At 39.2% G+C, this 14,767-nt stretch overlaps 1 protein-coding gene across 15 annotated transcripts in view; it reads left to right on the top strand.

Moving 5' to 3' along the window:
- The window catches only part of nrxn3b (neurexin 3b), a 266,978-nt gene that overhangs the window by 224,704 nt on the left and 27,507 nt on the right, over positions 1 to 14,767 (top strand). For 13 of the 15 annotated variants that reach the window (XR_015091007.1, XR_015091006.1, XM_086061874.1 and 10 more), the window contains 3 exons: positions 4,969 to 5,140; positions 12,605 to 12,694; positions 14,084 to 14,394. Coding sequence is in view for 13 of the 15 variants with exons in the window: in XM_086061874.1 (XP_085918000.1) it covers positions 4,969 to 5,140; positions 12,605 to 12,694; positions 14,084 to 14,394 (573 nt within the window). In the remaining 2 variants the exon portion in view is untranslated. The remainder of the gene's footprint in view (positions 1 to 4,968; positions 5,141 to 12,604; positions 12,695 to 14,083; positions 14,395 to 14,767) is intronic. The other 2 variants (XM_086061867.1, XM_086061873.1) reach the window with 2 other exon arrangements.

Genomic DNA, 14,767 nt, shown 5'->3' with positions numbered 1-14,767 from the left:
TTTTTTGTGGGGGGGAGGAAAAACTCTCACTTTAATAACATGCTTTTGACCTTAAAGTCTATCAATGCATCGTCTCCTTGAGGATATCCGGCACGTACACTCTAAAAACAGTTGGGTCAAACGTAACCGAAATTGGGTCAAGAATAGACCAACCCAACTTTTTTAGTTATTTAACCCAAAAGGTTGGGTCAAATAAAATAATAGCCCACAAAACAACCCCTAAATTTGATGTTTTGTGGGATATTCATTTGACCAAACTTTTTGAGGTATTGAGCCCATAAAGTTGGGTCAAATAAATAACCCACAAATCAACCCTTTGGGTTTGGGTTATTCATTTGGACCAACATTTTAGGTAAATTGAATAACTTTATTGAATTGGGTAAAAAAATGAACCAACTCAACTTTTTGAGGTATTTAGCCCCAAATGTTGGGTCATATTAAATTAATAACCTTGAAATCAACCCAATTTTGGGGTTGTTTTGCGGGTTATTCATTTAACCTTGGATTGGTTACCCAATTGAATTGGGTAAAAATGAACCAACCCAACTTTTTTAGGAATTTAGCCTCAAATGTTGAGTCATATTAAATTAATAACAAAGACATCAACCCAATTTTGGGGTTGTTTTGCAGGTTATTCATTTAACCTTCGATTGGTTTGTGGATTATTCATTTGAACCAACTTTTTTGGGTTGATTTAAAAACCTACAAAGTTGGGTCCCGTCCCTTTATGACCCAATTTGGGTTAATTTTGACCCAACTGTTTTTGAGAGTAGTGATCATTTCTTCTTGGTGTTTTCATCTTTTCACCTCCACAAAAAACAGTTGCGTATCAGGGTGTGCGGCTTTGCGAAAGGACCATTCAGCCAGCCGGGGATGGAGTCCATTGTGCGCAGCTCATCTCTGTGCAGTGGCTGTCTGCTAAAAGCTGAGATAGCTGTCTGAAGGATCGGCCAGCGCTGCTTTAACTGATCCGCTCTTTCTCACTCCGCCCGCGGCACTCCATGTGTCGGAGGCATTGATCGCCATTGAATTGGATTGCGCCGGGCCTGATTACTGATGACAGTGTGTGTCGGGTCACGTGGGACCACAGAGGCTTCTTGTGCCAACAAGTCAGAGCCAGCTCAAAGCAGTCGGATGGAGGATTTACTCACTGGAATTACACGTGTCGGTGTTTGTTACGCTGAATATAACAGGCTCGTCAAAATATTAGACACACTTCACATACTGTACAATGTAAACAATCATAACAAAAAGTTTTCCCAACTGTTCTGTTTTGTCCTTGCCATATGTTGTGTACGGCTTGAATTGCGGCCATCATCTTTTCCACTAAAGAGAAGTAGGGAACAAAAGCCTTTGCTCTGGAGACAATGAAGTGCTGGCCCACCGTGGTAGTGACGGGCCAATAAAAAGCATAATTGGATCTGTCAATCAAACATTGGTGCAGTGTGGGAGGGCAGAGGTGTGGGAGTGGGCCTGACCACAGAGTAACGAGGGAAGGACAGAAGGAACTCTGCACAACAGCACATATTTCCTTCTGTCCAGAGGGGGAACTTAGTAATGTCTACAATGGAACGGATTGCTAATTGTACTTTTGCTGAAAAACAGTTTATAGTCCAAAAAATAAAAGATCCAACTTTATCATCATGGTAAATTATTGCACTTTATAGACACCGCATGTCGTCTCAAGTGCTTCGCCAAGCCGAGTGTACCAAGACTGTATGGTGCTGACTCATCCACGTCAACCCACAGAAAGATTTTCCTTTTAATTGAAATTAACTTACTTTCACCTCCAGGATATCTCACCGTTCACTGGCCAATGTTGGTGAAGTTTTAAATGTGATGTCAATTTATGTTGTGTCTACTGTACTAGCTATCGCTAAGCTAGCCTAGGATGGTTTGTTTCTCTGCTTCAGCGTCCAAGTTTGTTTGACGGTGTCAGAGGCCAACAGCGAAGTAATGACGAAGGCATTGATGCACTGCCTAGTGCCTACACAGTAAATTATGTCGAGTAAATTTGACTCTATTTAGAGTGGGACCAAATAGACTCTCCTACTGTTTGCTTATCTCCAAGAGACCAAAAATGATCTCTTAGCCTATACAGTAAAACTATTTGGTCCCTCTCGAGTTAGGAAGATTCCAGCTGACACGAGCGATATACTAACACACTGGTTCTCAACCCCTATCCAACCTGTTTTCCATGTCTCCCACAGCCAACACAGCTGACAATAGTTATCAGGCCTCATGCAGAGCTTGCTGATTAGCTGATCGTTTGAAACACCTGTGTTGGCTGAGAGTGACATGGAAAACAGGCTGTACTCGAGGACCACGGTTGAGAACCACTGGACTAAAACATAGCAGAAGCTGCGTGGCTCAGGGAGTAGATTGGCTGTCTACCAAGCTTGAGTCACTTTTATTATATATTTTTTTCAATTCTTTATTTTACTCTCTTCCAAGTGTAAATGTTACTCTAAAACGGAGTCTATTTGTTCCCACTCTAGAGTCAAATTTACTCTATAGAATTTACTGTGTAGATGTTTTTATTAAAATGTTATTTACATTTTAAAAAGTGAACTTGTTGGGAACAAAGACACATCGAGCAGATCTCATATTAATGGCTTCCCGTTCCAACAATGTTTTGAAGGACGATTTAAACCGCCAATTGAGATACTCGATAAAAACACGGTGTTCATCCACAGAAAGAACAAGGAGAATCCATTATGTTAAGTCAAAATAAAGTGGATAATGTAGTTAGCGTCCACGGCAACAATAACTACTTTTCACATTGCATTTGCATTTAAGTGTGCAATCTCACTTTAAGCACATTCTGCTTTTATTGTGCGCATGTGTCTGTTGCTGTAGTTATAAAGGCTGCTCAAATTAAGAACCCATTTGCAATCTCATTGACGGAGACTTTTAAGTGCACCCACCACTTTGAGCCTTTGTCTGCCATTTACCATTTGTGTACTTATGTCCTTTCTGAAATTATTTTTCAGAGGAGAGAAGCTAAGAGATTTTAATTACAAATGAGGTATTAAATGCTCTGCAGGTGTGTTGACTACCTTTGCAGTTTGAAGACTTTAAAGAAATTAGGGAAATACAGTGATTGCATCCTGTATTTTCCTAGCTTCTTCGTTTAACTGTGCTTTAAATAACAGCACCTGTGCCTAAAAATCAACTTTTAAATGGACTCACAGGTCCCTTAAAACACTTTTCAGCCTGTTTGCCCTTCAGAATTTCTGTCTCCAAAAACGGGTGCCTTGTACAAAAATAGACGCTTCCAAGAGCTTTAGTGCTCTCGTATAGCTGTAAAACACATGTAAGTAGTGATCTGTGTTTTTGAACTACTGTATGCCGAATGATGAACTTCATTTATTACTGTGTGCTACAGTTCCCTTTTACTAGCAGATGGTTTTAGTATCATATTAGACAATGATATAAGAGGAGGTAAAGCCTAATGGACTCTAATGGTTAAATATATTGAACGTTGGCCTTATTAAATGCTCTTGTAATACCAAAGAGCATTCAACATTAAACAGGGGTCGGCGGGTTTAAGTGTTCTGTCATTTTAAATTGTGACAAGTACCTTTTCGTACAGCTTAATATGGTTAGGGTCTGTTTGGCGACTGTTAGCCGCTCTGAAACGGCGTCCCTGCGGATCAGTTAAACGTGCGTCTGCCCCTTTTTGCAAGCCTTTGTAATGTCGATTTTGTCATGAGAAACAGTCGCTTAGCTTCTGACTTGTACAAGGTGGCAATTAAACAAAGATTCCCTGCAGGGGATTAGAACAAATGGCACAGAAAACCGGTTGCTCCCTCTCGTGCATATTTTTCTTGTCTTCTATTTTTCTTGTCACATACCGGAATATGCAAGGCAGCACAATAAAAACACACTTGACAGCCCAAGAAATTGAAGTAGTTGAAGGTAGTGAGAGGCAGACAAAGATTTGCTGGAGTGTTCATACAGTTTGTAAGGAACATAGAGAATTGCTTATGCAATCACTGTGCTAGGTAACAGCCTATTTTTTTTTTATCACTTAACGGTCCTATAATGAAGAAGGTGGTGCTGATTAGTGCCTTTTTGTTATTCATCTGATATATTAGTTACACTGTACCAACGACATTGCTACTGCTAACTGTAACAATCCGCAGTGTGGCACTGCGCCACAGGGTGGCGCCTCCTTATTTTTGTTGTGCCTATGCAGCACTTTTTCGGTTTGGCCATCAATGTTTTTGACGCTTGGGATGTTTAAGGGTTATCATGACGCGTGGTAGCGCCGAGATGCCCACTGTTTTTGTTTCCTTTTACTAAAATAAGCCTGTGGACTTCCAGTTGCTCTCCAGTCCATGGCTGATCAGCCACCGCGACCGCGCATTAGATAACACCATATAAGAGACTTTCAGCCAATATTTTAGACCCCTATAGTAGATTGAGGGCTCTTTTTTCATGTCTGCCGCAAATCAGGTGTGATGCGCATAACAAATCTGCGCAGAGGCGTGTTCGACCGGGTGTTGGTATTTTCACATTTGGCTGGTGTCGCAACAGACAACATAAGCGGTACTCTCATAAAATGAGCTGGCAATAACTGCCGGGGACTTTATCGTGTCTTCGGACTTGATGTATCTATCCCCACCCTTAATCATTGTAGTGATGGTAAATAATGATGATAAAAATGTGTTAAATGAATTCATTTAAACAATGATTCAGAGGGTTACGGCCGTAATTCTGCATTCCCCATCTGTGAAAATAGAACAGTGTCAACAGGTCTACTGTTATGCTCATTAAAAGCCTGTGTAACCTCAAAATAATTTAGAGTTTTATTTTGAGTGCAGTTATTACAAATAATTTCGGCCTAGCCATTTTAGGACTATCTAAGACTTTCTGTCAACTATATAAAAAGCATTAAGTGCAATGCTGAGTAAATGGTTTATTGATTTTTCGCTCACTTCCCTCCTTCTGTGTCTTCTTCAGGAGCAAGGGAAAGTAGGCGTGACCTTCAACATTGGGACGGTGGACATCAGTGTTAAGGAGTTGACAACAGCGGTAAATGATGGCAAATACCATTTGGTTCGATTCACCAGGAATGGCGGAAATGCGACCTTACAAGTGGACAACTGGCCGATCAATGAGCACTTTCCTTCAGGTATGCTCAACTTTAATTTATGGTCATTTCTTCATGGCTTAGTGGAGGTTTAGTCATTTTAGATTACTGGACACCACCTATTTAAATAATGGGTATCAATATGTGGCTAAAAATGGTTTGTAGCCCAGGACTACCCTTTCCTTGTAAAATTTAATTAGCAGGTTTTATTCCACAGTATCTCTCTAATAGCCTTGCCAGGGCAACATATAACCGGATCATTTGAGGAATAGGACTTGAAGGCGTGTTTCGATTGGAAGCGAGCAAGAAGATAGCAGTGGACGTTCGAGGTGGCCTTTTTGGCCAGATAAAGCTGAAGTAGCACGACCGCAGAATACAAACAGGGCCATCAAATAGCGCACACTCAGTCCAAAGGGCTCTGGCATTCCTATGATGAGGAACTTTGATGCTCTTCTCCAATTGCTAGATGTGAATGAAAGTAGAAATGAGGACATTTTGAATGTGTTCTAAACAAACCATCAAATTGAGTTGCGGAAAAAGTGTGAAGAGCTTACAAACACAAACGAGTCCTTGTTGATTCTGTGCAGTCTCCAAACGTTTTTTGTTTTTTTTTGTCTTGAGAAATGACGAGATGTGCCACAATATGTTGTTCCAAAAATGGATGCCCTGAAGAACCAAGCAATCAAGTTGTTTTTGTGCTGATTTGCAGCCAATTATTAAAGACATGCCCCGACATTTGGGATGATGACACATGCCTCTGATCCTGGCTTTTTGTACTGTATAGTAAATGTGTAATCAAGGATAAAATCATTGTCTTCTTCTTTTTACAAGGCATTAGTCATAGCATCCCAGTGGGAAGACACCCAAGCAGCAGTTGAGGCCAGAAGAAGTTGGGATGGAAAAAATAAATGTAATCAGAGACAGTCAATGAAAATGCAATCCTTTTATTTGGACCGTTTTCTGAACCTTCCCCAAAATATGATCACTACCACGACTACTAACAAACAGTAATGAAAGCACGACCTTCTTGGTAGAGGCCAATTTGTATAACAGTATTTAATTAAAGAGTGAGTGCTCAGCAATTTAGGTTTAGTTTTTTACTCAGACAAAAAGACTGAATATAAAAAAAAAAAATGCTGAAAAAATCCCAAAGAGAAATAAAAGTGTATAACCTTTTTACTTCTCTGGCTGTAATCTTAACATGCCTTCAGCATTTTCCCAGTTGCATGCCATCACCACCAACTGGGCCCCATCCTCCCTTGGCGTGACCTGGCACACAGTTTGTAGTTTGGTTCAGTGCCATGCAGGTGATGTTAATCCCTTCTGTCGCTCGCTTTCTCTTGCCATTGGCTGTCCTTTGCTTTTCTTCCACCATACAAAGATAGAATGGTTTAGTGACTGTTTCTTAGGTACAATTATGCAGCACAGGATTCCTCTTCCAGGGTGTGTTGCATTCAATTGGTTATAAAATAGGGGTTGAACCGATTAGTCGACGAGATCACGTTTTTTAAACGGACTCATCTCCGTTATCCTTGTGCTTCCCCTGTGTCGGGACTCATCTGTCCAGGAGTCGGTCTAACTGGATATGTCATAGATGGCCTCATGGCCAAGATTCACACTTCTGACACCATTTGTTACAGAACTCAACTTTATATGATTTAAATTTTTATAGAGCACGTTAAAACAATGACTGCTGCATACAATGTGCTGTACATTGAGGAAAAATTCAGTCATACATCAAGACTACTAGTCCAGTTAAAACAATAAATTAGTAACAAAACAGTAAACACCACACTCTAAAAACAGTTGGGTCAAAAGTAACCCAATTATGGATTAAAAAAAAATGGACCCATCCACTTTATGGGTAAATTTTACCCAAATTGTCTGTGTTTTATACAAAATGACCCATTTTTGGACCCAACGTGGGGTGAAATTAACCGAAGTAGGGGATCTGACCCAACTTTATGGGTTGTTATATACAGAAAGATTCCTTTTTTTGGGTGCAAAACCCAGAAAGTCGGCACAAATTGACCCAAGTAGGGGAACTGACCCAACTTTGTTGCTTGTTTTATACACCATGACCTAATTTTTTATCCAAAGTTTGTTCAAATTGACCCAAGTGAGGATCTGACCCAAATTTTGGGGTTGTTTTATACAAAATGACTCGATTTTTTTATCCAAAGTTGGGTAAAATTAACTCAAGAATAGGATCTGACCCAATATTCTGTGTTGTTTTATACAAAATGAAATATTTTATTATTATTATTATTACTATTGTACAAATCAACTCAGAAAGTTGTGTCAAATTTACACAAGTAGAGGATCTGACACAACTTTCTGGGTTTTATTGAAAATAACCCAATTTTTTACCCCAAAGTGGGTCAAACTGACTCAAGTAGACGATCTGACCCAATTTTCTGGGTTGTTTTATGCAAAATGATCCAAGTTTAGAGGGTCTGCCCATTTCTAACCCATAATTGGGTTATTTTTGACTCAACTGTTTTTTAGAGCGCAGGGTCAGCAGATACAATAAAAACAGACAGAGCCCCCAGAATTGAACCCTGTGGAACACCATTCCACAGTGGGGCAGTGCGGGACTCAGGGCAACCAAGTTGAACACAAAAACGCTCAAGAGCACTATCATCCTGGATTTGAACCTGGGTCCATAACGTTGACAAACAGCACATTGGCAGCAAAGATTTTTGTTAGAAACCAGGGTGCCAAAAAAAATAATAAAGTAAAACAATAATAAAAAAATAAAAAACAAGGCTCCTATTCCGGTCAGCTGGAGACGGGCCCACATTCCTTAGTTCTACTTAACAGCCATTAATTTGTCAGAGCCATTTGACCCCCACCACCTTCTAAATTATCTCAAAGGGCCCTCTGCATCAATGCGCTGTGGTTGTTTTCCAACCCCCTCAATATTCCGTTAAATGCCCACTCAGAGAGGCTGATGAATGTTTGCCAGCTGGACTTCACATAGAAAAAGCATCTATCGTTTAAGCTTTCAAGCCGAGGAATCAGCCGAGTGCCCAAATTGTTATTATTCCCATTTTGTCTCCACCTGAATGCATTGTAATTTATTTTCTTTCTTTGGCACAGGTTCTTTGCGGAACAGTCAGTGATAGTAATTACACAGCCGGTGATTGATCCTTTTCTCCCCTTTATCCCGCATCTCATGAGTAATTACATGTTGTGATGTAGCGTCATCGACTGATTCCTCACATTCTGTGTTTAACGTGAAGGCAGCAGGCGCCGCAGGGCGCCGGGGATACTCGATAAACAGTTACCAGATCGGGCCTGCGTGCTCTCTCTGGTTGGGAATAGACGACAGAGGTGTTGCTTTATTTGCTTGTTAATTGGACATCTCACCAAAATGTGTTTAAAGTGGATTCATCAGAAACGCTGCAAATGCTCAGATAAGATGTGTAAGGTTTGCGAATGCAAATAAATGAACACATATGCTGTGACAATGATAGGGTTGAGAGCTGTTAAGAAGTAGGTCAGGTTAAATATTGGAGTGAGATGCTAATGCTGTGAAATATATGATGCTTATTAGTGAGGAGTAGGCATACATAAAGACAGAAGAGGCCTTATTTTCTCTCATTTTCTTTCACGCTCTCTTCCTTCATTGGGTTTGAAAGTCTCTGGAGTCTGAGTTTTTGAGGACAATTCCAAAATGATGATAATACCAACAACAAAAAAAGTTACTTACCAGGGGCACTAATGGAAATGAGTCATATTTGTTCAGAGTAATGGCATCCCTGCACAGGTATGAGCGGATCAAGTAGGTATAGATGGTGTTGACAGTTTAATAAGGATTTCATGGTATATCTCGCATTTTAAATAGCATTGGTTAGGATTTGCTACCGTTGATTTATTATACTGTATCTGAATTCATACTAAACATTTTAGACCTAGTGCTCTATTTTTGTGACCGGCTCACATCCTGTGCGGTGCGCGGCCCAACTTTGCTCAAAGGTGGGTTAGACCCAATGTTGGTACTTTAGCAGTGAGAGCGGACGGCGAGAGGTAGATCTGGGCCATAGTGGGAGTGGTCACAGCCGAGTTCATGGCTAATTAATTTGACAATTCCATTTAAATGTGGTTCACTAGTCGCACATTAGATCTTGGGATGTTGGGAGTACATCACATTAAAGTGGGCACTTGGAGACCGTGCCCCAGAACTGATTATTCGTTTAACCCCACCACCACTCAATGAAAAAAATAAAATAAAAAAGGTTGATGTCTGGTGTTCAGACATTTGCACCTTAAAAACGTGCTTTATAATTTCACTGAAATGATTAAACACGTTAGCTTTCAGCATCAGATGACCAAGTTAGCCCAGTGGTTAGAGCAAGTACTTGCCACCACGGAGTACCTGGGTTCAAATCCCGCGTGGACCACATTTGAGTGCATTCGATGGTTCAATACCAACTGACTATCATATCAGGAAATGGATTATAATTTCACTGAAATGATTAAATGCATGTCATCTTTAAGCATCAGATGACCCTTTTCAAAATAAATACGCCATTAGCCATGATTTCAAACAAGTCAAGTTAGCTCAATGGTTAGGGCAGTTGCCTTCCACCACGGAGTACCTGGGTTTAAACCCTGCTTGGACCACATTTGAGTACTTTAGTCACTTATCTTTCAATTTACTTCATAAGCACATGCATTTAAATCTTCGCATTCAGCTTTTCAGCATTCCCACAATTTCTGCAGAAATTGCACTTTGTCTAGTTTACCCTATGCAGTTAATATAGCCCTCATCATTCAAAACTATTTTTACCTGACTGTAATGTTCACTATGTATACATAAGTAGATTGCATGTATATGAATTGCTCTATATTTCCCTCAGCCCACCAAAGTCAGTGAGATGGTTTCAATTGCCTTATATAACACAATTACTTCACTTGCCTACTTTTAGATTGCATGATCTTTTTGCCTGACTTTTTTTTTTTAGAGGGATCTTTGAATCAAGGAATTCTTGGGCCAAGACAACCCAAATCTAGGCATTTGGGTCGTTGTCTCTGATGAGTGACCAATTCCCTCCCCAAGGAGTGTATCCGTTATTTGCAGTTAAGAAGCTTATCTTAACAAGAAGGGCCGTAATAATACACGCGCGTGCCTTATCCAAGCACGCTGATCTCCATGCAAACACCGCAGCACACTGTTTCACGATGTCTTTTGTTTTGGAATAGCAAGTAGCAGGACAAATAAGATTATCCATGTCTGAGACACAATCACAGACTTAAGATTTCCAAGAATTGTTATCATTTCACAGCTACTGGATAGATGATGTTACTCACTCACTGGCTTTGGTTTGTTGGAATAAGATGTGTGGCTACGGGGAAATGATAGCACAAGCAGCTGGGTGGCATTGAAAATGCTCTCAAAATGAAAGTAAATGCTTATCTATGTATAATACCGGGGACTGACGTCAACGGTGAGTCAATAAGAGAATTGAAGAGTGGATGAAAAGTAGAGAAATTATAGAGACAACGTTATTTAGCCAAGATGTGCAAGGGCAGCGGATTGCATTGAAAGCAGAGAGTGAATAGCAAATATGTGATGCACAGCAGGATGGGTGAAAATAAATGTGAAACATTGCCAGAGAAAGTGAAGGTATTGTTAAAATAAGGGATGGTTGGGTGTTATGATGTGTTTATATAACCAAGGGGCGCAAATATCCAACTTTGGACAGGGCCGCAGTCCATCAAATGTGCAGCTCATCTTCCCAAAATGGACAGAATGCCCGGAGCCTGTCACAGGGGCCATTTTTCACCATTTTGATGCACTCTAGTGCTGTGATGGAGCCTCAGTGAAATGAATGTGGCAAGATAGCAACCAAACACATGGTACTATTCAAACATCTATGTTTGCTAAAATATTTTGAGCCCCCCACCCCCACCCCACACCCCACACCCCCAAAAAACAGGGCAAAGTTTTAAATCAGGTTGTAAAACTCTCAAAACTAGTGCCAACTTTAAATTGACTCAACTGTTCACATGACATTTCACGAGAACAATCCTAAACACCTGAACATTACAAAAAAAAATTTTTTTTTAATTGAACAATTATGCAATATTTTTTTTAAACTCAATTTTATTTATAAATTACTTTATCATTCTTCTTTAAAAATCAGTCAAGCAATAAAGACAGGTAAAGCAAAATAGCACAAAATAAATGAATAAATATCATAAGTAAACAAATAATACATACATTTAAAAAATATATATCACTAAATTACTAACACAAAATACAGCAGGCACCATAAAACACTGAAACAATGCCAAGTCTCATGCTGAGTCAAAAGCCAAAAATAAAAATGTGTCTGAAGACGAATTTAAAGGAAAACAGCAGGGGCCCCAAAATTGAACCATGTGGAACACCAGATGACAGTTTTGACCAGCATCAGTCAGTTTCCCCAACAGACGGTGTTATGGGATGAATCTCGCTCTGTGTTTGGGCAAGGTCGTCCACTTCTCAAATGACCAAATTGAATACCAAATTGGCAAACGATAGAGATTGTCCTCATTAGCATGATAATTATCGTGCGCCATATTCAATCTAAGTGGAACTGTCGCTTCATTATTCTACCCGAACGATGTGGGGATGTCACACCTATATTGTTACATTAGAAATGTGAGGCAAGCCTTTCACTAATTTGTTCCAATAAGTGCAAAGAACAACCTGTCCCTTTTTAAGAAGGCCAGTAAGGTAGCTTTGAATTGAAAACGTAACAACTACCAACAGAGGGAAGCCTGGCGGTTCGTTAGTTAGCGAACTGAGTTTCTTCGATTGGGGGGAAAAAAGGAAGTATAAGGACGGAGAGACAGGGGGAAACAATTATGTTGCAGTTATCATTGCCAGCAGTAAAGCAATAAATCTTTCTGGTCTGTCTTTCCACTGTGGAAGGAATGATCTCATTTGTATGCATTGTCCTGCTCAAATCTGTGTCACTGCCGGACTTTCCTCCCCTAAGGCCTGCATTACTTCAGACAACTCTCGCCACCTCCAAGCCTGCCACGTGCTTCCTTTCCTGCATACAAACCGCTCCGCCCAATTAATGTGTGGCTCGAGAGATTTAAAAGCAGGTGGTGTCCAGTGGGAGTTAGTGCACGATTACCTCCAATTAGCTTGAGAAGAAGATTGTTCTTGGATGTCTATCTATTTAAATACTTAATATCATCAGTTGGGCTTGTAAGACATATTGATTGTTTTGTTTTAGCTTGTTTTGCAGACTTGTATGTAATTTTGTGATTTTCTAAAGCATACTTGATTCTTTCTTGCAGGTTACTTTTTAGCTCATACGTGTCAGTGTGTGAAAAAAGAAAGAAAAAAGAAAAGAAAAAACAATAATAATCAAAAGATACTTGTTTAAAACTGCATAAATATTTTATAAAAAAATCATAAACAAAGATAAAAGTCTTCTAAACCATTGTATAAATGTGTTTTGTGTGTTGCCAACTCTTTCAAACTGTTTGTTAAACTTTAAGGCAACAGCGACATTGAGCGCTATCAAATGGCAAATAAGAAAATCCCATTCAAATATACCCGGCCAGTAGAAGATTGGCTTCAGGAGAAAGGTAAACCTCTATCCAATTTCTCCAGTGTACATCTTTGATTTGCTCTCATCCCATCGGCTTGTTCCCTTACGACCTCCGAGAATGGAAAACCATCCCTTAAACCCTTTAAAAACATGTAAAATATTTAAGTTCAGTTTTTGCTATTTCCTCCATTTTTTAGTTACCCTTAGCTCTCATTGCGTCTTTTGTCATTGTCATCATTTAAAACGTTGGTTGTATCCTTGGAACCAGTTAAAGGGACTGGGAAGGGAATGGACACCAAAAAAAAATCAACCCCCCCTCACTCCTTGTTTTAGTTGCATAATCAAGTTTATGACTCAACATAATAAGATTATAAACGACCTATAAAGTTAATTGCACAAAACCATTATAACCTGATTATAAAGTCCCTTTAACAAGTGCTAAAACATGCCTAAAAAAATACCATTAAGTGCTACTGCCTGCATGATTGCACATGTGCCATTTCATTTTTGCCTTTGTGACGCGAGCATCTTGTCCCCCGACCCCTCCTCATTCTGTGTTCCCAATGTATTATGGCGTGCACATACCAATGAGTTTTCTAATTGCCAGCCCTATCTTGTATAAGTTTGTGTATGTTCAGCTCATAACAAATGCATGGTGTGTTTTCACAGTATTTGGGCATATCTTAATTACTTTTTGTTTTCTCCATTTGACATGCGGTGAGTGCGTATTGCTCATTCTTTTTCGTAAACACCTGACATGGTTATTTGTTCAACTTTGATATGAGCCCACAGTTTTGTGCAGAGAATGTTTATTTTGAGTGGATGTATATTTAAAAATATATATTTTTTAAACGTATTTATTTTTTTTTTAGTTAATTTTAATTTTCTTAAATTTATTTTATTTTATATTTAATTTAATGTAATATATATATTGTATATATTACATTGTATGTATATTTAATAATTCAATATATAACAATAATTATTAAACTTTGATATGAGCCCACAGTTTTGTGCAAAGAATGTTTATTTTGAGTGTATGTGTATGTTTTTATACAATATATTGCATCTGTTATTTTTAGTAATAGGGCTGGTGCACTCACTAGACATTACAATAAATGTACCTCACTGAGGTATATTTAGTGATATATATATATTTATGTATATATATATATATATATATATATATATTTAAAAAAAAAAAGTTTTTTGTTGTTGTAATTTTAGATTTAATTTAATGTATATTTAATAATTCAAGTGAGTGCATTTAAAAAAAATGCTGTTAAAAGCAGATTCATCAGCTCACGGCATTAATCTTTTTACATTCACATCAACTAGTGATAATAAGTAATTTTATTAAATTTTTTCTATTCAATATATACAACACTTTTATACAGTCTCTATATAACTACTCCTCCTGTCCCAGGCCGGCAACTCACTATCTTCAACACCCAAGCGACAATTTCCATTGGTGGAAACGACCGCAAGCGGCCGTACCAGGGCCAGCTTTCAGGCCTCTACTACAACGGCCTCAAGGTCCTCAACATGGCCGCCGAAGGCCACGTCAATATCAAGGTGAACGGCAGCGTCCGATTGGTGGGGGACGTGCCGGCTAGTAGGGGCGCAGCACGCACAACCACCTCAGTACCGCCCGAGATGTCCACCACCTTCATCGAGACCACCACCACCCTGTCCACCACCACCACTCGCAAGCAGCGCTCGCCACCCACCATCCAGGTAAGATGGCAAGTCAAGTCTTGGTGCGATTTGTCCAGTTATTCAATTTAAATAGGAAGTCAACCCCCCAAAAAATTATTGACATTATTGATTATTGATATGTTCTATGCAGCCCCACTAGTCTAAATACGGTATTTTGATGAGTTGAATATGAGCAAAGCAGCAAAATGCAGCCGTTTTTATCAGTATCAGAAGGCAGACATTTTTCTTTTTACATTTATTAAACATAGATGAATAATACAGATATGAGTCAATCTAATTTACATATACAGTATAACATAAAAACATTTAAATTATTCTTCTTTTTTTTTTTTTAAGAGAAAAAGCAAAGCACAGGAGGCAGCCATTTCGCCACTTGCTGTCGAGTCAAAAT

This window comes from Leptonotus elevatus, chromosome 18 (assembly GCF_054856555.1).
Source record: "Leptonotus elevatus isolate MCC_2025b chromosome 18, RoL_Lele_1.0, whole genome shotgun sequence".
NCBI classification, from domain to species: Eukaryota; Metazoa; Chordata; class Actinopteri; order Syngnathiformes; family Syngnathidae; genus Leptonotus; species Leptonotus elevatus.
Note: the sequence above shows the minus strand (reverse complement) of the source record. Positions and strands in the feature narration are given on the sequence as shown.